The sequence below is a fragment of the Cibotium barometz genome, chromosome 44, assembly GCF_041138505.1.
Source record: "Cibotium barometz isolate CiBa-2024 chromosome 44, ASM4113850v1, whole genome shotgun sequence".
Lineage (NCBI taxonomy): Eukaryota > Viridiplantae > Streptophyta > Polypodiopsida > Cyatheales > Cibotiaceae > Cibotium > Cibotium barometz.
In genome coordinates, this window is record NC_141089.1 from 6,000,270 (window position 1) to 6,022,409 (window position 22,140).

Here is a 22,140-nt window from a genome sequence, read left to right on the forward strand (position 1 = left end):
CAGGACACCTCACAGAGAGCCATCACAAATTTCTGTGGTACACACATCCACATCGGAATCCATTGCCCACAACAGTTCCTCTACTACGACATCGGAGCCCACCACCCTTACCCACGCCCCAAAGAAGTTCTTAGCGAGAAAGCTCGATCCATTCTGCGAGCCAAACGTCCTCGACCCAGAGCATCAAGACCCTCCACCACACAGAGACAGATTCGTGAGGTTCTCCGCTGACATGACACGCTCCCATCACAGAGGCCTAACATTCACTCCACCATCAGATCGGTTCTGGCCGAGGCGGGTATCGTCATTAGCTGATCACAATATATCTCACAGTACATAGGATCATCTGTTGATCACATGTATTGTCAGATGTTTTCATTTTACTTTTTCTTTTAGTTTTCCATGGCCCAGTATATCCATGGTACCATTGTATTACTTTTGGTCTCGACTCTCATAGGCCCTTGGGGTCTTCCGTAGACGTTAATATAACTTTCTTTCTTTATTTCTTTCTCTCCCCACGGTCAGTTTTCTTTTCAGTTTTCCATGACGATGATATTCCATGGATACTTGTAATCATCTTTTGTCTCATAGGCCCATCAAGCCTTTTGTAAGACGCAAATATAACTTTCTTTGTTTCTCTCTAGATGCATGGGCCATGACCACTGAGGCACTTGACAAGGTACATTAGGAGAGTTATAGACCATTGTGAGCCCTGATTGTATAAAAGGACAAGGACATGGAACAAGATGCACTACAGTAGTGTAGTCTGTAGATGCACTCATGTGATGGAAAAAACGATGTCCCAGAGACATTATACTATGGGAATGAGAGACTGGGAACAGAAGAAGCAAACATCTCCAAGCAGAGGACCAGTTGGAGACCAGATTTCACCATTGGCCACCATGGTACAAGTTGGGGCCCCATGTGGACGGCTGGACAGCACATAGTTACTGGGAACGCCGTTATCCCTCTAGGAAACGGAGGAACGCCGTTCCCCAATCCTGGACGTTCCAGAACGTTTCCCCACAAAGAACAGGAAGGGGGAAATGTTCCAGAACGTTCTCACGTTCCAAAACGTTCCCCCTAGTAACAGGCCCAATAACCCTTTTAAAAAAGGGCAAAATGTTTTTAAAAAAGTATTTTTCCTCTATTTTTTCCACTCAACTATGCATACATAACGTAGATTTTCAAAGTTTTAGCCTATCCTACTTAAAATTCATCATTTAAAATGACATTTTTCAGAATTCCATTAGTTTTGTTTGCTGACGTGGCGCTCCCCTGTTCCTGTTCCTGTTCCAAGGGTTCAAAACGGTCCCATTCCCAGGGGCCAAAATGTTCCCCCGTTTCCGTTTCCTGGTAACTATGGGACAGCAGCCCCTAAACTAGGAAGAAGTAGGGTCTTTATAGGAGCATACAAATATTGAATAAGGATCCCACATATGACCGACAAATCATTTGAAGACTCGTCGTAAGCAAGTCACCAACTGTGATGTGCATATTTTCTTGTAAGATTGATCCAAAAAAAAGAGGCAGCATTTGTTCATGAGAACAACATTTTGTGAACAAGTTACCATCAGTTTTTCTTCAATACCTCAAAGCTTTTGTTGGAGAGAAAGTGATTGAAATGTCCACTATTGTTCCAGGCCAGAGTTCCCCCTTAGCTGGTGTAAGAGAAAATGCCTGAGTACAAAAAACACTTACTTCAAAAACACCTCCCAACCTTGACAAGGCATGGTAAACGTAATATACATCTTAAAAAGATGTATATTATGTTGCCATTTGAGAGAATGATATATTTTATTACATTCGAACGCAAGCAAGCGACCGCAAACATTGGGCATGCATGTCAAGCAAGAACATGATCCACAACCTACTTTGGTTGATATTACATCAACAAAACCAAAACAAAAGATTGAGAGGGAAACTCTAGTTTCAACAAAAGAGAGGAAATACCTCTAGCATCATGTTTGAGGACTCGTCCCCTTTCACTAGAGCATCTTTAAATATAAGTTGAGGTTTATCATAGTTTCCATCTTTTGAAAGATCTAAATCCAGTGCAAGGCTCTTCATGTCTTGCTGGTTGTCATTGCTTTCACCGTTAGAAGCAAACCTGGGCCAAGACCAGTTTCATTACTTGGAAAATAATTGCAAATAGAACCACTTAAACTACAATACATAGTAGTATATGTGCATCTGTGGGAAGCACGCATGGAGTGGGAATTACGATGCAGTTCAAAAAGGCCCATGTGTGCATGTATGTAGGTGTGCATGTATGCACGTGTGTGTGCATGCGCAAGTCATGTCTAACCAGTATGCATACACCTGAATAGGTAGCAGTACCAGCATAATATATATCATAACCGTGCAAAAAACCATGTTGTCCAGCCATGGAGTGTTGATTATGCTCTTGCAAACAAACAATATCTGGCTGCATTTTATGTACATAAATCCAGAAAAGCCTCCACTTTGAGACATTGCAGAGGCTCTGTACATTGTATGTAAAGCACTTAAGTGTTTGAAGCATGAAAAGGTATGTACAGCAGAGTGTCAGGATAAGAACCATACATCCGAGAGGCTATGCCTCTGCCTGCATAGGCTGCATGCCTTCATTGCCCATGAAAGACATAGCATTTTCCTCTTCTTCTGAATCACATATGGGGATGCCCTTCTTCAGTACGCCCACCCAATTTTGAAGGATAGGAGCAGAGGCTGAAGTAGAAGTTTGTCCTGGTGAGGGAGAAGAAGCATCCCATTGACGAGATTGAAGGGGGCGTTGCTTCAGTTGGCCTTCAATGACAATAGTGGCGGATGGATAGTAATACAATGCAATGTTAATGGTGATATTTTTGAGTTTGCATCAGTCTATGCCTCCCAAACCTCTGCCATGAGGGCTTCTTTGTGGGATTCTTTACGGAGATATCCATGGAGATCCAATGCATTCATCTGTGGGGATTTTAATAATTCCCCTCTGCCTACAGATAATACCACTTGACGATCTCATATGCTATCATTGGAAAGGCACAAATGGGATGACATGCTTCTTTCTGTGCAGGCTGAAGATTTATGGGTACTTCTCCAAGGGTCAGTCCGTGGATATACTTTTCATCATAATGCACTTACTACGTATTGGGCAAGGCATGACAAATGGTATCTGTTTTATCCACAACAATTTGCAGATTTTAGCCCTCATCTCCTTATAGATTTCTCATTGGGCTTGTCAGATCATGCTCCATTGTGGATGAATTTGCAGCTTGGCATGCCTCTGGATGATTTGCCATTTCTCTCTAGTAGATTATTGCATGTTAATCGGGCTTATTTTCAACATCACAACTTTCAGCAAATGATCAAATTGGCCATTCATCCTTTGCCAGTTCATGCCCAGGAGGACACGAATTATGCTTGGGACAGCTTCGTCTCTCGTATTCAGAATGTCATTAGGGAGTATGGCGAATGGCATATGACAAAATGGAGGAATGAGGTTAAATGGGCAAAAAAGACAGCACAACATTTGACTGAATTTTCTCAGTTGAGGCCACTTTTTGATTCAGAAAAGGATTCCCTTTCACATGCACAATTTAAACTTACTGTTAATGATCAGAGGAAATTGCACAAATGGCAGATTAGGGCAAGAATGAAGCCCCTCATGGATAAGGGCTGCTCTTCAAAATCCTTTTTCCAGGGATTGCATGCTACTCGAAATAAAAATTCATGTCTAAGGGTTAGGAAACTAGATGGCTCTTAGACTCACTCTTTCTCTGATCTCCAAGACGAATGCCACAATTATTTCCAGAAATTGTTTTCTGCTCCTAGTTCCCCATCAAATCAAGTGACTGATGCCAGGACTGAATTTCTTCAATATGTTTCTGGAATAGTTGAAATGGATGATGCTCTTACCTTGGAAAGGCCTTTTACTGACATAGAACTTGATAATGCGTTGTTCCACCTCAGCAAATACAAGTCCCCTGGCTGGGATGGCCTTACAGTGGAATTTTATATTTCTTTTTGGGATGATTTGAAAGAGGTCCTTTTGCAAATGATCAATGTGGCCTGGGAAGAAAATCAATTGCTGCACTCTTGGAAGCATGGTATAGTCAAGCTTGTCCCCAAAAAACATCTGTGTGATCATATATCAGATTGGAGGCCTATTACTTTGATACCTGTACTTTACAAACTTATTGCCAAAATGATTGTACATAGGCTTCACAAGATACTGCATGCAGGACTTCATCCTCATCAGTATGGTTTTGTGCCGCGAAGACAAATCCATGAATATATCCAATGCCTTGACTGCAATTGAATATGCTAAGTATTCGCATCAAGATGTGCTTATATTGCAGGTGGATATTACTAAGGCATTTGACAATGTTCAATGGGATTTCATCTCTCAGATCATGACAAAGTTGGGCTTTGGTCCCAAGATGGCAAATGCTGTTTACTGGCTTTATTCTAGCTCTACTGCTCAGTGCATTCTTGGGTGCCATCTGTCTCGGTCATGGATATTGGGTCGATCAGTTAGACAGGGCTGCCCTCTCAGTGCTCTCTTCTATGCCATTGCGACCCATCCTCTTTTGATGTATCTTGATCATCTTACAAACACAGGACAGATGACTGGTCTCAAAATCCCAGGGGCTACATCTTTTTTGGCACAAGCATATGCTAATGATTCCTTCTTCATGCCACAGAATTCTCCTCGGGAACTTCGCATGCTTATGGCCACTCTTTCTTTATATGGGTTGGCAGCGGGATTGCATGTCAATTTTGACAAATCTAAATTACTCCCCCTGAAACAATGTGACTGGCATTCTATTCTTTGGCTGGGTCAGGTGGTGCATTCCAGAGATATTGTCAGGCATTTGGGATATCCCATAGGATGGCATATCACCAGAAAGCAGCAGTTAAAATGGATTTTCCAAAGACTTCAACATAAACTGGAATACTGGAAGATTTCGACTTGGCCTCTTCATGTCAGGCTCAGAATAGTACAATCCATTGTGATGTCTTATGTCCAGTTCTATTTGCCCTTGCTGCATTGGTCCTCCAGGGATATTTCAGCTTTTATGTCTCAAGCTATGGAGATATTATGGAAGACAAAAACTGCTGTGAAAGCATTGAGACTGATGAAGATGGAAATGGTGTGCTCCCCAAGAATGCATGGTGGACTTAATGTCCTCAATATAAAATATCATGAAGGCTACAATGTTGCATACTTTCTTCCGTCAACAGCAGCCATGGACTTGTATGTTAGCATCCATGTGTGTCAACATGAAGACTTCTGCTTATGGTCATTGGATTACGGATCATTGGGAGGTTGTGATTGGGAGATTTGTAGGGAGGATACCTGGTTGTCCTTTCTCTACTGCCCTCATACTTGACTGGAAACAAGTTCTCTCTAAGGTCAAATGGGCTCCTGATAATTGCTTGCAGACAAACTCGATGAGGAAAGAAAGTATTCATTGGAGTGCCATCTTTGACACTCCATTGGCTTTACAGGAACCTGTTCGGGCATACAATCTTATGAAATTGGGAATTAGGTACATGCATGATGTGGTAGATGATCGGGGATATGTCTTATCCTTTCCCCGGGCCACTGCTTCCTATGCATTGGGAATGCATCATAGGTTGATATGAAAGAAAATTGCTGATTTATTGCATCCCTTTTTACCTATTCCACCTATGGCTGACACAGACAGGCTTCTGGATTGGCAATTACAACCATCTACTACATACATTCATCCTATTCCCCTTCCTGCCTTAACCTCCATCAAAGCCTATAGGCTTCTTCAGCCTGCCCCATGGATTCATCAACATGCTAATTCTCTGTGGCATATAAGGAAGCCCCTCTCATGGTGGCGGAAGAATCTCCGGATGTTGTGGAAGTGTAAAATGCCATTGAAACAAAGACTTTTTCTTTGGAGATGTTTGACAGGCACATTGTCAGTGGGGGTCATACTTGCTAAACGTCACATTGCACCTTCCACATGTCTAAGATGTCAGGCTCCCTCAGAGACTGTTCTTCATCTGCTCTGGCACTGCCCTTGTTCCAGGATCCTCCTCAGGAGAATTTCAGATTTTCTTCGGCTCCGTTTCCCTGGTCACAGATTTGGGAAACATTTCTGGCTTTTTGGCAGATATATGCGGTCTTTGTCCCAATACTCACTATTTCTCTCTTGGGTGAGATATTGGGCTCTTTGGACAATTTGGAGTGAGCATAATTTGGCATACTTGGGTCGGCAGAATCACCAGTCATATGAATCCTTCAGAGCCTCATTGCGGCAATCCTTATATGATGCCTGCCATGAGGGTGATATGGATGCTTCTTGTTTAGAGCTTTTCTCTTTATGTTTCTGACATTTGGGATATTCTCCGCTTCGGAGACTTCCCATCTTGTAAATTTATGAGCATATAAATATACTGCACTGGATATTACCAAAAAAGTGTGTGCATGCGCAAGTGTGCATGCATGCGTGAGGGTGCATGGGTGGGTGGGTGGGGGTGGTGTGCACATGCATGTCTGCATGACTTTTAAATTCTTACAATCAGGAGCTTACTCTGGCCACAGAAATTGAACCACAGAAGATGACTCATTAATCAGTTGAACATTCATCAAAAAGCTCTTGTCAATAAATGTCAGTGGAGCAGCTGCTAAACCCATTGATAGTCCAATATCAAGCTGGCCATTGAAACAGTATCAGACGGACCAAAAATAATGTAAGGTTTTAGACTATACAATTGAGTAAGTAAAGGTTTTACATAATCTGTTCACAAAAAGCATTTAAAATGGAAAGGATAGTTCCTCCACCTCACAACCCAAACCAATAATTTTTGAGACAGTGCACTGGTTGCACTGCACATAACAAATCTTGAGTTCTTCTTCATAATTTTCTGCTTGAATTGGTCGGAAATTTATCTCGCACTGGAAGAAGGCCCCTTTGTCAATCAATCCACTTGTTGGTTTTACTGTGAATGCTCCTGAAGTTGTTATGTTGAACATACCACTCTTGGTACCCACGTTTTGAATCATCAGGTTCTGCATTTTTTTTAAAATTGAATTGCCAAAGAAAAGCAATAAAATAAGCCTAAAGTTCTGCATGGATAGCAAGGAAATGCATCTATCTTCTTTTAGAAAAAACACGACTTTTCATTAGATTCAATAAATCTCTTTATACAAGATGTGAGAAGGTTAAACCTTATTCTAGACATATCCATGAGACCAAGTAAACCACTTGCTTGACTGGGATAAGCAAGCTTTACATTGATATATTCATAGCAGCACGGTTAATACACTATCATGGCATATGCAACACCACACCCTTTTCATAGAGGCTGTGGGGCTCTCATAGAAGCCGAAAGGCTGCATTTTTCCTTTGCTATATGAGGATGTCCCAGCAGATGGTGCTCTCTATGCTACCCACAGGATAAAATAATGGTGCACGTTCTCCCATCTCTATCCAGATAGAATCACTCAGTAGCGTACTCAGTATGGGGAATATTGAGAGCTTGGCAGTTTGACAGGTTTGAAGGGCCAGATACATAGAGGACATTGTTAATATGGGATTCATAAAAAATGTACCTTTTTACTACAGCATTTGACCGGTGTTGGTGGAAATATGATCTCATCTGGAAGGCTCAGAATAGCTACAAAGCAGACGACGAGATAGAGTTACCACCATACATTATTAGTATGCATTTGTTATTTCTTCCAATGTTAATCTATCTTGGACTCAAGACCCTACAGTGAGAGGGCAGATTGGGTGCTTGTAAGGTTTCATATTAAGAGGCAAGTCACCACATATACTGTAATCTCTATTAAGATTTGTAGGAAAAAATTAAGGCCCATGATAACATGCACTTGGGTTTAAAAGAAGGCTAACTTGAAGAGATTTGCTAAGGTAGATTTTAAGAGTAGAAGAACACAACTCACGCTTCCTGCCAAAGCAACTGACTGGAACAATAAATTTCTCACGGTCAGTGACTACTACAAGCTCAGATCGGTAGTCTTCATCACATTCTGGACAGAAAGTTACAATGTAGGTCACCTATGCAAAGTCAAATATGGTATAATGAGTTGTAGCGAATGTTGAAACATACAAGTCCCTGAATTCCTATCATTGTATATTCACAAAGCATATAAGAAAACCCCATCACCTCCATGCCACAGGCAACTTTATTTGTGCCAATATCAGCATACACCTCATTGCCTTGATCATAGGGTTGGTGTACCGTGACTATTTCTGGATCCACCGTATAAACTTGTATTCTTCGCATCGCCTGGACAAGTCATGTCAGCTTTAAAAACACTGCAGAAGAGATAGATAAAGGGCACTTATGGAGAGGATTGGCAACAACTCTCGAGACAATCATGAGAACAAATAGAAAAAAGTATTGACCTTATCATTATTTCTAAGTTGAAGCACTGCTGTGTACTTTTTGAAAGGTTCATAGCCAGAAAAATTGATTTCCGGTGGGAAGGGCTGGAACAATGGCTCATCTTCTGGCACCGACGACACAAGCTAAAACAAAGCAATAAAGTTTATACAAAGTTATGATATAGATCTTGCCTTAGAACAGACAAACTACAATTTATGCATTTCGATCTGACCTGATAAGGTTGCTCTGTGAAGTTGTGCTGCTCGATGATACAGGGTTTTGGCCGTGCAACTCCATCCCTGTGTAGAGGTGGTGGATTCAATAAATCCTTCACATGCTCACTTGGCTTTTTCTGCAATTTATATTGCCACCAGGCACAAACAGGCAATGGGTAAGAAACAAAAACATTGAGTAATAACTGTTTGTACATATAACACTCACTAAAAACACAGTTTTAAGATCTGGATGGCCCTTAAAAATGGGTTAACAAATAAGATATTTTGAAGATAATCCGTACCCATTACCCAGGCCACATGCTGTTGAGAGTCACGAAAAAATGGTCACAATTCTGCACATTACAGAGCTGAATCTTTGGAAATCCTGCATGTTTCTCATCCGCCCTTGCAAAAGGCCAGAAACTGACATAGTTTCCACTTGAAAAGCCCTCACATTACATCCCTGGTGGCATGGTCATGGGTAGAGGCTCTATGGGCCAAGGCCACGTCACACACATATGAGCAATTGGCTATTGAGACAGCAAGACAATATACAGGTTTCACTAAAAATAGCACCCTAGTCCCATATAAACAAGGGGTGGGCTCATAGCTCAATGTGATGAGCTGTGTAGGTCTCAATCTAGACTAGCCCTAGGTTTATGACTGCTGATCTTCATAGGCTAGTACCATCCGTGGTATGAGATGCGTATGGTGGTAGTCTGCTGACTGCGAGGTGGTCTAAAGATAGGAGGCCTCATGCTATAGTGTTGCACACATTTACCTCTCCCAAGCTCAAGGGTGGTTCGGTGTAGTGAGGCTAGGACAATCATGGGATGGACAACATCGTGAGGATGTCACAATTGGTATCAAAGCCCAACTTGCATCAAAAGTAGAGCTATGGAGTTCTTGCCAACAACGATGAACGACGGTAAGATGCTGAATGAGAATGAATATAATGTCTAAGCATCTCTTCAAGAATTCCAAGTGACTTGAAAAGTGGTAGGATCTCGATCTGAAATAATGGACTTTGGCAATCCATGTATCTTAAAAATATATTTAAGAAATAATAAGCAAAGAGCTTCAGCTATCTTCTTGCATGGTATAAAATTTGCCATCTTGGATAATTTGTCTACTACCACCATTATCTGTGTACTACCTTTTGAAGGACGAGATAAAGAAGGAACGAAATCCATACTAATACTTCCCATCGATCATTCAGTATAGGAAGTGATTGAAGAAGACCAGCTCGAGCTTGTCTACTTGACAAAAAAACATGTTGTACAAACTTTATAACATCTCTTCATTTGGGGAAAATAATAGGAAGCTGTCAACAACCTATAAGTCTTGTTGATACCAAGATGGACCACATAAGGAACCGCATGATGTTCCTTTACCAAAACTTTATGAACATCGACATATGAGGGACACAAATACGATCCTGATAATAAAGTAATACATCGACGTATGAGGGACACCAATGCAATCCTGATAATAAAGCAATCCACCGATGAGAGAATAAGCTGCATAAATCTTCATATTAGAAGAACTAGGAGGTGGAGTCATATCACTCGAAAAGCATAGCAAAGTCTTGATCATCTGCATATTGATCTTTAAAATTTTGCTAGAATGTTGATATGAATTGTTGAAATTGCCATTGCTAAAGCTTGAGGCATTCTACTAAGAGCATCAGCAACTACATTAGAAAGACCAGAAACATATTCAATAGTCATATGGAAGTTTGCCAAATACTCCACCCATCTTCTTTATCTAGCATCCAAAATCAGTTGAGTGAAAATATACTTCAGAGAATGATGATCTATCTTCACAACAACAGAACCTAAAGATAATGTTTCCAAGCTCCAAAAGTATGAACAACTATCAATAACTCTTTACTATATACTGGATAACCCGATTAAATATCCGAATGCTTATAATTGTCAAAGGCTATAGCGCAGCCTTGAAAATTCTTTGGCATGAAGTAACTCATCAAATACTTCATCAATCTAAGAAAGAGGATATTTACTCTTGATAGTGAGTTTATTGAGGACACGATAATCGATGCAAAGTTGCATTGATTTATCCTTTTTTAAACAAGCAAAGCTGGTGTGCCAAAGGAACTCTTACTGGGATTAATATGACCTTCGTCCAAAAACTCTATTAACTGGCATTGAATTTCTTGGGATTGTAAATGAGACTCGATAAGGAGCATGAGTCGGAGAGGAAGTACTGGGAAGGAGATCAATTCAACGATCCATTGGTCGACAAGGAGGTAAAACTAAGGATAAATCTGTCGGAAATAAATCCAAATGTGGAGCAAAGAAGGGTTGAGCCAAATATGCCACCTTGGAATTAGGGTCTAGTAAGTACCATCTCTTCAATAGAGTATACCATCAAAAGTGTGGAAGAAGAACCAGCCTTTCGAACCCACTGTTTGGAGGTCTATCACTCTTCCATTTTTTACAAATTGCAATGTGTGACTAGCTACTAAGAGTGTCATACTGATATAACCATTGTTGACCCAATATCATGTCATATCTGGATAGGGCTCTTGCCTCAAAGTCATACTAGGGGATGAGATAGGAAATTTGAGGGGCCATGGTATTATTGCACTCAGGGTTGTTTCTCGTACCAGTACGAACCTATTTGTACCGTACGGTTCATACGGTACCGTACGATATCGTACAGTACGTCCCCCCCCCACCTTGAGAAAAAAATTCCGAATGTTCAAAAAAATAGAAATCATGCTCAACGAAGATCCCAAATGCCTGCAATACTTCGCAACTTTCGTGTCCACTCAGCATTCCATATGGGATTGTTGAGACACCTAAAAAATCTGGCAAGGTAGGCTCGTAGTGTAGACTTAATTGGTAGGATGAGAGAATCTTGCTACATCACTTGGAGATCCCTGGTATAGGTAGGCTAGACAGTCAGATCCTCAAGTTATGTATGAGGGAGAAGATTTGGACAGGGCCATTTTGATCTACAGCGGAGTCCCTAAACCTATCACCCTAGATGCACTGCCCGTATTTGTGCAAGGACGGTCCCTTAGTCATAAACGCTACACTAGGAGACCTTTGGTATCGCATTACCCAAACAGGCTCTTTTTTGGAGACAATTGGGAAACCCAACTAGGAGAGACATATCTCCATGTTCTGGTTCCTCAAGCAGTATAGACTCCTTCCCCCCCAACCTTCCCTCACATTCAAGCTTGAAGCTCCATAGTTTGTAAGTGCTAAAAAAAAACACATTTTATCGTACGATATCCCAAAAATTCCCGTATGGTATCGTATCGTACGGTATCATGTTTCGTATCGTGACAACTATGATTGCACTTGAATCCAGAATCATCCGCCAACTCAATCTCAGAAGTGTGGGGACTGCAAGTGGTGCGTATTTTCAATTGTTGTTGTGGCCACAAAGTTGTGGCAACATGTGTTATCGATCATGATATTAATTAGGCCGTATTAGCAAACATGCAAATTTCACATTGTGAAGTTTTTGTCCGAGTTGCGGCCAGTTGATATTGTGCTAATTCTTTCTATCTTTAGCGGTGCATTTGCCCTGTCAACTACTTATTTGTTGTACTAATTCTTTCTATTTGCTACTTCCCTTAGTGCTAGGCTTCATTATGACTGAGTCTGCCCTGCATCTCCGGAGGTTTGACAGAAACTCAGTACGAGGGGCTTTGTGTGAATATATGCTCTTGTGTGTGTGTGTGTGTGTGTGTGTGTGTGTGTGTGTGTGTGTGGAGTGCGTGTGTGAGAGCATATCTTGATACAGAGTTCTACACCCACTATTGGGCACTGACGACGTTAGTGGGGATGTCGTAGTATCTAGTCCATACCATGCATAATGGAGTTGATAGTTATATAGTCTTGTGGGTTGACTACCATGAGTATATAACATGCACGTTCCTAAAAGGTGATTTTTGGCATGTTCTTGGATTCATCTAGGTATATACATATACTAATTGGGCAGCTGGAAATGGACCCAATAAGTGTCAACACATGCATTGACATCATAGTTCATAACATACGTTTAGCAAACGCATATGCATTCGGGTATGTAAGAATGTTTCGAGTATGTTTCAGGCCTGGGCCGAGTAACATACGTGACCAATATAATACCTCATAGAAAGGACGAGATTTAGACAAATAGATACAACTATACATTGTAAACACAAGCTCTCCAAGTTCCATTATAAAAACTTACAAAGTTACAACTTACAAGTTACATAAATGCTCATTGCATGGACCGATTTTCAATTAAAAAAACGTAGCAACTTTCAAAAAACAAAAAACCTTAGAAAAACATTTTTTTTAAAAGCACGTATGAAACACGAGTTTTAAACGTGTATGTTGCAAACGTTTGCTTCATGAAGCAAACATGAATGTTATGAACTATGGTTGACACCCCGTTAACACCGAGGCAAGAATAGTATGGGTAGACTGTGATTGTGCCACCGAAGTGATTACACACGCCTATGTATGCTAGGACAAGATCATAGCATAATTGCCTTTAGATTGATCGCGAGAGGTATCCTCGGAAGTTTTGTCAATTATTTGGCCGTTTGGGACATTCAAACCAACGATCGTTGCTAAAGCAAATGGTACGCAATCCGGTATTTTGTCGTCCTTGAGAAGAAGATTGATCTTGACCAAGATTGCATCCCCAATCACAGCCAGTGTTTCATCCAAAATTCGATTCTCATAATGCAGGTATCCAAGGGGAAAAAGAAAAGTACACTTGATTGTTGTTAACACAAGCAATCGAGATGGACAAACTCATGTCTACAAAGGCACACCTGCATGCATGGTGTTGGGTTTCTAAGTGAGAGCCTTTGGTTGTGGGCATCTCTCAGGGCAGAACTTGAGAGCTGTGATACCATTGCAAGGACTTTCTAGTCTAATGATATTTATAAAACATGATTAAAGACTTAATACTGAAAGTTCAAACAATGGAGCAGAAAGCTGAGTGTCGTTTGCATTGAGACAAGGACCATTCTCCCATGCTCCACACATTCTATGCAATCCTTCTTTGTGTGAGCATCAATCACCATCAATAGATACAACTATACATTGTAAACACAACTATAGGACCCGAAGATGTACAAGTGAAGAGTCACATCTTGAATGCAAAGGTGTGGCTCTTGATCAAAGAATTGTCTTCTGAGTGATCACGTGTGTCTTTAGAGCGAAGAGTCATATCCTTTAGATAAGACATGCCTCTTCATAATAACCCTTGTGAAAAGACACAACCTTTGAATAGTGTCTCTTCACTAATAATCAAGATTAGGTTATAATTAAGAGAGATTAGTCACAAATTGTGACAAACACTGTCTATGTTATTGGCATATATGCTATGAGTAGTGCCACATGTGAACATGGGCTAACCAAGGGCACTTTTCTCCCTTTGGGTTTTTCCCCTTGGACATCTGGTGTGACAAGACACCACCGTTATTATTGTATTTTGTTATTATGGAGTCAACTCCCATGCTCCACACATTCTATGCAATCCTTCTTTGTGTGAGCATCAATCACCATCTTCTATGTGTTCTTGTTGTTGTTGATTCTATGTGTGTGTGTCTGCCTGTGGAACCCTAACCCTACCAGTGGTATCAGAGCCTACTGCTCACCAGACATCTTCCATCGACACTACAATCCGTCCGTCCACACTGCGACGTCTGTCCGTCGACTTTGCGATCTTTTGTGTCTACCCTCTGCACGCCCGCCCGGCCTCTGTTTTCCGCTACCCGGTCAGCCTCCCTGCAACTTGTTTCAGCCTCCATTTGGGGCGCTCCACCGCCACCCAACCAACCAACAAAGCTCTCACCACAGTGGGCGGCGCCTGGCTGAGCTCACCCACACTTGTAACTGATGTGGCAATCGACGAAATTGTGAAAATTCGTCGGCTCCTTCCGTCCAACAGCCAATGCCGTCCTCGATTCCGGCCAGCAGCCCATCGCATTTCCGTCGCCGTCACTGTTCCGTCTTCTGGCCAATCCCCGTCGTGCCATTGCCGTCACCAGAGGCCTTCGCGCCGATGCCGTTAGCAACAACTCGTGCCATCTCAGTCGCCGGCGACGCTTCCGACCGTCCAGCCGCCTGCAACTCGTGCCATCTACCGCCTCTCCATCTACAGTTGTAGCCCACCTTCGCCAATCGTCGTCTGCAACGTAGCCCGCCTACACCAAAGAGCCACCATACCTGCAGCCCGTCTTCGACAAAGAGTCGCCGTACCTGCCCAATTGCACCTCACTGCATGCAGCCCGCCATCACTTCTCCAGCTTGTGAATGTATTACAAGCTCTACTGATTTGGGTATTACCAGTGCACTGTGTTTGGGTATCACTTCTCCAGCTTGTGAATGTATTACAAGCCATCACTTCTCCAGCTTGTGAATGTATTACAAGCTCTACTGATTTGGGTATTACCAGTGCACTATATTACCAGTGCACTGTGTTTGGTTCCAAAATTTGAAAGTGCAAGTCATGCAAAATTTGGGTTTTGTGAAATACTTGCTTCATTGCAAAAATCAAGTGCAAAAAGTAGTGCAGGGTAACATTTGGGTGAGGGATTCAGCAAAATTTGGGGATTTTTCAGAAATTTTTGCTTAATTGCACAATTGCAATTACAGGACATAGAGAAATTTGGAACTTTCTTAAAATGAGTGCTTCATTGCACAATTAAAGCTCATTGGTACACATATTTTTGGGGCTTTTGTGAATTATGTGCAATTGACACATAAATCAGCCCATTGGTGCTCAAAAATTTGGGATTTTTCAACATTGCAATTATCTCCAGTCTTGTATTTGGGCCGAAACATTTGCACAGGACATGTGGTTGTCTGGCATTGCAGTCCAATGCGTTTGGGATTTTACCTGTAGGTGCTTTTTACAGCATATTTGGTTGCACATGTTTGCATATCTATTGGTAAAGAGATTTCAGCAAATGGTTGGAAATGCGTTCAGGGTTTTGTTCCAAGAGGACAAATTGGATGACACTAATTACTCCCTCTAGAGTTTCATGGTCCGAAATCTTCTTGTGGCCAAAGGATTATGGGGTTATGTGTCAAATGAAGATGTATGCCCTATTGACATAGCACCTAACACGCTTGACCGTGGTGCTCAACAACCAGCAATACCTACTCCTCCCTCACAAGAGCAAAAGAGATGGGATACTCGCGATGCCCAAGCAATGGCTTTGATTGCTTTGTCAGTAAAGCGATCAATCATACCACATATCCGGTCTTGCAGGACCTCACGGCGAGCTTGGGATGTACTTGAAACCATGTATCACGCAAAGAATGAGACCAGGGTTATATATCTCAAGAAAGAACTTGAGAACTTGGACATGAATGATGATGATAGAATGGTTGATAATCTTACAAAGATCCAGGATCTTCGGGAGCAGTTGCTCAATATTGATGAGGTCATTTCTGAAAAGGAGCTGGTTTCCAGGACACTATCATCTCTGCCAGAAACCTACTTGAACTTTCACACATCGCTCACTCTGTATATGTGAGGAAACCAAAACCAATCTTGTTTGAAGAGTTGGTTAACTTGTTACTACAAAAGGAGCTGAATCCGAAGAACAAATCTTCCCGCGTGCGTGGCAGTGATGGGGCTTTTGCTACCCAAGATAAGGGCAAGGGAAAAGCCAAAAGCCATTTTCAACCAAAGGCTGATTCAGGACAGCCTTCACAAAAGGCTAAAAATGATGCAAGCAAGCCCAAGAAAAAGGGCAAATGTCACTACTGCAAAAAGCCAGGTCACTAATTGAATGAGTGCAAAAAAAGGCTTGCAAAGGAGAAGAAAAAGGAAAGCGGCATGGCTGTTGATTCTTCTTCATCACTCGCAGGAAAAGATGATGCATCAGTAAATCTTGTGCACGATGAGTGGACTTTCCTTGTTGTCCGTCTCTTCTTTTGCTAAAAGAGGATATGCAGTCAACTTTGAGTACGACAGATGCACAGTGAAAGACCGTGAAGGTGGCTATGCATTGGTCACTTCCGGCACACTGTACCATGGGTTATATCAGCTTGACAAGTTTGACAGGAAAGAGCATGATGCTCATGTGGTTACCACTCTTACACCTGCCATGCACGAGGCGGAATTGTGGCATGCCAAGTTTGGGCATCTAAATTATGGCAATTTGATGCTATTGCAAAGACATAAAATGGTACAGGATATGCCTCATGTAGAACTGCCACCAAAACATGTATGTGAAGGGTGCATATTGGGTAAGATGCACAGAAATGCATTCCCAAAAGATGGATCAACAAGGGCTGTCCGGAAATTACAGCTTGTGCACAGTGATGTGTGTGGTCCTATGGGGACACCATCTATTGGAAAGAATCTATACTTTGTAACCTTTATCGATGACTACTCCAGATTTGCTTGGGTGTATCCCTTGAAAGCAAAATCTAATGTATTTGCATGTTTTCAGCATTTTGTGGCACAAGCTGAAAATAAAACAGGTTGCAAAGTGCAAACCCTTCGTACAAATCGAGGGGAGGAATACATGTCCATTGCTTTCAAAGCTTTTATAACAGAAAAAGGCATTAAAGCATCAATGCACGATGCCATATTCTCCTCAGCAAAATGGTATTGCTGAGAGAAAGAACAGGTCTTTGATGGAAATGGCTAGATGCAAGGTTAAAGGCAAAGGCTTGCCTCACAAATTGTGCTACACGTGTTGAATAGATGCCCTACCAAAGCATTGAAAACCATAACGCCATATGAGGCCTGGCATGAAAGGAAACCTAAAGTTGATCATTTTAGAGTTTTTGGAAGTATAGCTTATGCACATGTACCTCAGCAATTGCGAGGTTAAGCTTGATGACAAAGCAGCTAACGGCATATTTCTGGGTTACAGCAGTGGCAGTAAAGGCTACCGTCTCTTGGCTGAAAATTCAGACCAGCCATTGGCTGAATTTTTGGACAGCCACCTTCAGGCCCACTTAACATGTTTGAAGGACTACTCCCCTTGCGAATTGATGGCATAACAGACAAGCCATCAACTTTGCCTAATGGACAGCATTTGGGTGATCAAAATCAACCCATGAATGAGCTCATTACACCTCAAAATGTTGAGGAAGCAGTGGAACAAGAGCGGACAGCAATGGAAGAGGCTAGAGTTGTGCCTCGTTGGCTGCCCCGTACTTTACAGGAGAGGAAACTTCAATGTCACATGCGGAAGCTCTGGGTGTCTTCTTTCAGTCCTAAACACCATCTGGGAACATGCTGATGCAAAAACGCATGCAAAAGAGAGAGGAGAGAGAAAGAGAGATAGCTGGGTAATCAGTATATCATATAGTACAAAAAGGTACATCAGATTTGCAGCCCTCAGCTGCCTTCAAAGAAAAGCTCAAGATACCTAATCTATGCCTAGTTCTATGACCCAGCCAACGAGGGCTGAATGAATCAAATCGTTGAGAAACTAATGCTATTTATAGGCTGGAAAAGACCAAGTGAACTAGCCGACTGCTGGTCGGCCAGCTTCCTAGACAAAAATATGATGCCGACAGTTCTTCTATTTCATTCTATTGCTGGTCGACAGCAACCTTGTCCTTCACTAGTCAACTCCCTTTGCCAAAACAGCAATCAATGCTCCAAAACTCTAGTTCTAATTTATCTTGTTGCCTCTGCGAGATCAGCCTGGATTAGCCATGCACATGAAGTGGTACACCAATGAAGAATGATAGGCAAGGCTATATATACTGAGGGGGGGGTGCTGGTCGGTCAGCCTAAAAGGTGTAGGCCAGCAGCCAAGACAAAAAAAACCCACATAAAATATGGGTACTGAATGTTTGAGTGATTCCATTTTGTGAAACAATTTTATGCTTTTGTTTACTGATAGCTCTCATTTTGGTAATTGTGTTGTTGTTCAGAAATGAATCGTTTTTCAAATTTAAGGTTTGCAGTTTTTCATTCATTTTTTTGTACATATATACACTATATAGTATATTTTTTATGTTTTTACATTCCTTACGTATTTAACGTATCTCAAAATCTCAACCCGTACCTGAATGCGTACCTTGCATACCTGATTTGTACCGTATTTTACGTACCTTTCCACCTTAAATAGTATTCCCTTTGGGACATACAAACACAATTTAGAGTGAGGCTCTAAAATGTAGATCACCTTGGATAATTGGGCTCGAGTATTTTTGGGTTACCTTAGGTAATGAGACTTAAACATTTTGCCAAACTATAGGTTGTTGAGAGATATCAATGGGTTAGAAAACCTATATGACTTGGCGAAAGAGTCAATGATAGTTTAAACAAAAGATTTATTCAATAAGTTAGAGCCTGACCTTATACTTTGCCATGGATTGGTGGGACCAAGTAAATGCAACAGATGATTGCAAAACCAAGTTTGAAATCCTAAGGTTAAGATTGCTATCTCCACTCAAGGACTCCCCTATTGCGTAAGACATCATTTGAAAAGCTCAACTATGGACTTGATAGCTTGAATGAGTTGTGGATGAATCCAGAGAGAGCTCTCCAATTGGCTTCGTCCCTACAGAGGTGAGCTCTATAGGACGGAATTATGTTGCATCACTGGCAAGGACATGGGTAGATGCTCTATGGGCAAGTAAATGTCACGCATATAAAAAGTTGGCTGTTGAGAGAGTTGGGCAATTATCCCATATGCGTGTAGAAAATAGCACCTTAGTCCTATATGAGCAAGGCATAACTCACTATGCCGTGGGTTTGGATCTAGATTAGCCCTTAAGTTGGACCTAGGGCTGTTGAGCTTTGTAGAAGTGGTATGGGATGTGTATGATGGTAGTCTCATTGCGAGGTGGTCTAGAGATTTTGAAGGCATGTGGCACACCAGTCTATCTCTCCCAAGCTCAAGGCAAGCCTATGGTTGGGAGGTGAACCATCTACATCTTTCCTTGTGTGATCTATGCATGTGTGGGTAGTCTCGATGTAGCATAATCACAGGACGACATCATGAGGATGTCATGCTTGGCTGGGAGGGATACCACATCACTTTGATATGCAAAACTTCACGGGTGACTACCACAAATGTTTTGAGGCAACAACAAGAAACATGTTGTCAAATCAAAAATAATCAACCACAAAGATGGTGATAAAAAACATTGGACAAGCTCTAATGATCTGAGTGAATCTTAAATCTTGGACAAGCTCTTCTTGTTAAACAATGAACAAGTACAATGTTGTGTACAGTCAGTCAGTCACTGTACACACTGACAAAGTGCTTCACTGAAAATGTTACATGCTAAAGCCACCCAGCACATCTAAATCTATTTAAGATGTTATCCTCTTGAAGCAAATAGCCAACTCTAACTAGACCTTTAACCTTTGACTTAATATATGGCACATCATTCCCAAAGGCTAATGTCACCTAGTTTATGTCACCTAACCTCCCAACTTATAGATAATCAATTGAAACATTCTTGATGAAGGTGGTCTTTCAAAGCATAAGATTGATTACGATACTAAAGACGATTTGAGAGACGCACTCCTGCTATAATGGTTGCAACCTTTTTTTTTTTGGTAAAAGCTATGTTCTATTGCTTCGCTGTACGTCCTCAAATATGAGGCAAACTTCTTGAAGAACAGCCACACAAGTTAAAAACACTGAAAAAACAAAGCCAACTGGCCATCATCAATCTGATCCAAATGGGTGCTATCAAACAAAGACTGACGCAAGGATTGACGAAAGTAGTGAATCGTGATAGCAAGGGTTGACGAAAGTAGTGAATCGTGATAGCGTGCAATTCCTTCCACCACATGCTTTAAAACTTACAGTGGTTGTAGCCAGTTTCAATGCATTTTCCACTGCTTGCCAATTCAAAGTTGTATCTCCACAATGGTAGAACTAGTGTGGCAGTCTGGCCAGTAGCAATCTCTCATAAGGCAGGAACTGTGTCAGGTCGACCTCTAGCCATGATTGAAGCTCGGCTTGACCCACCACGTCCGCATGTTTTTCACATGATTTGAAGACGCTCATGTCAGCATTCTAAATTCTGGCCTCTCTGTGTATTGTCATGGCTAGGCAAGCCACTGCGGCTGGGGATTGGGTTTGTCCACAGTTGCGGCCAAGCGACAATTGACAAATGCTGAAGCCGTACGGCATGTGTATGTGTGTATTGTGGCTCTCTCTCTCTCTCTCTCTCTCTCTCGCTCTCTCTCTCTCTCTCTCTCGCTCGCGCGCGCGCGCTCTGCATAATAGCTCCTGCTCTAACACCATAGCTTTGTGGGAGGGCGGCTCACCTTGACAGTGTCACTCGAATGGTTGGTGCGATCGCCGTATGCCTTGTACTTGATGGAAAATTGGTGAGGCCTTGGCGCGCTCATCTCTGCCTGCCTCCCGTATCCTTTGACAGTTAAATCTGACTCCCATTCACGAAGGCTAGACACCCACAGCCTGCCCGCCTGGCCAGGCGACCAAGGTTGGTGGACGGACAAGGGTATAAAAACAAAGGATTCTTACATAAAAAGTATTTACATTAAAGATTAATGGTTCTACACACAAGTAGGTCTAGTGGGCTTGGTTGTTTTTAATAGTCAATTATAACACTCAAGACTCAAGTGCTCATCGCATGCACGTATAATCCAACTTGGTGGCAAGGATGCCTCCTAGAGCCTATAAAGAAGGCTAGACATGGGATAGAAAGAACCGATCTCCTCTTTTGACATGAGGGATCAAATGTCTCAGTTTTTCACAAGGGTCTTCACTTTTAAGGCACCTTATGATTAAAAAATTGGCCCGTTACAGTGACACCAACTAGAATGCAAATATACATTTCTCTTGAAGTGATTGGTTAACATATGTGGTTAGAGGATGCAAAGTGGTTGCTCTTAGATGAGTAAGTACAACTATGTTCAACAAGGCATGAGGAGAAGGTGGAGGAGGAGGACGATAAGGAGACACATAACTCATAAACTCTTAATGACTCTTAATGTCCACTTTCCTTTTCAATTATTGGCACAATCACCAAAAAAGTGCCAAGGTATAATTGCAACACCCCAATGCATTAAAAAACATATTTGTAAAATGAGGGGTATGAAGGAAATTGCATGAAAATTTCTATTTGGTATATGCTTCGCATTGTTTTGATTCTTTCTCCTTTCTCACCCTTTTGCGTTGTTGACCCACTTCTCCTTACATACCACTCGACAACACAACAAAGCATGTGAGAAAGATATAGAAGGTCTTTATGAAGGCCATGTAATGAGGGTTTCCAACACACTATTGGAAAATGTGTCACCTTGTTGTTGGTGAATAGAATTCCTACATCAAAGGAGGAATTGCAAGTCGTCGTCTTCTCAGGAGACAATTCTGCAGATCTGACCTAACCACCGCAATTTAGTTGATAGGAAGCTGCAAATCTTTAGTCACACCTACTTGATGGCAGGAATTGCAAGTCGTCGTCTTCTCAGGAGACAATTCTGCAGATCTGACCTAACCACCGCAATTTAGTTGATAGGAAGCTGCAAATCTTTAGTCACACCTACTTGATGGCATCGACGGAGTTAAAAGCCTTGATCACGACTCGTCTACCATCAACGACAAGCTATT

At 41.8% G+C, this 22,140-nt stretch overlaps 1 protein-coding gene across 3 annotated transcripts in view; it reads right to left on the bottom strand.

The window, feature by feature from the left end:
• LOC147612894 (uncharacterized) overlaps positions 1-20,976 on the bottom strand; it is a 224,838-nt gene extending 203,862 nt beyond the window's left edge. For all 3 annotated transcript variants that reach the window (XM_086782164.1, XM_086782165.1, XM_086782167.1), the window contains exons 1-10: positions 20,832-20,976; positions 8,600-8,719; positions 8,388-8,510; positions 8,146-8,268; positions 7,922-8,036; positions 7,571-7,635; positions 6,800-7,027; positions 6,549-6,670; positions 1,954-2,110; positions 1,592-1,680 (exon numbers count right to left, since the gene is read on the bottom strand). In XM_086782164.1, the coding sequence (XP_086638290.1) occupies positions 1,592-1,680; positions 1,954-2,110; positions 6,549-6,670; positions 6,800-7,027; positions 7,571-7,635; positions 7,922-8,036; positions 8,146-8,268; positions 8,388-8,510; positions 8,600-8,719; positions 20,832-20,915 (1,226 nt within the window). In that variant the 5' untranslated portion in view covers positions 20,916-20,976. The remainder of the gene's footprint in view (positions 1-1,591; positions 1,681-1,953; positions 2,111-6,548; positions 6,671-6,799; positions 7,028-7,570; positions 7,636-7,921; positions 8,037-8,145; positions 8,269-8,387; positions 8,511-8,599; positions 8,720-20,831) is intronic.
• Between the last annotated feature and the right edge of the window lie 1,164 nt (positions 20,977-22,140).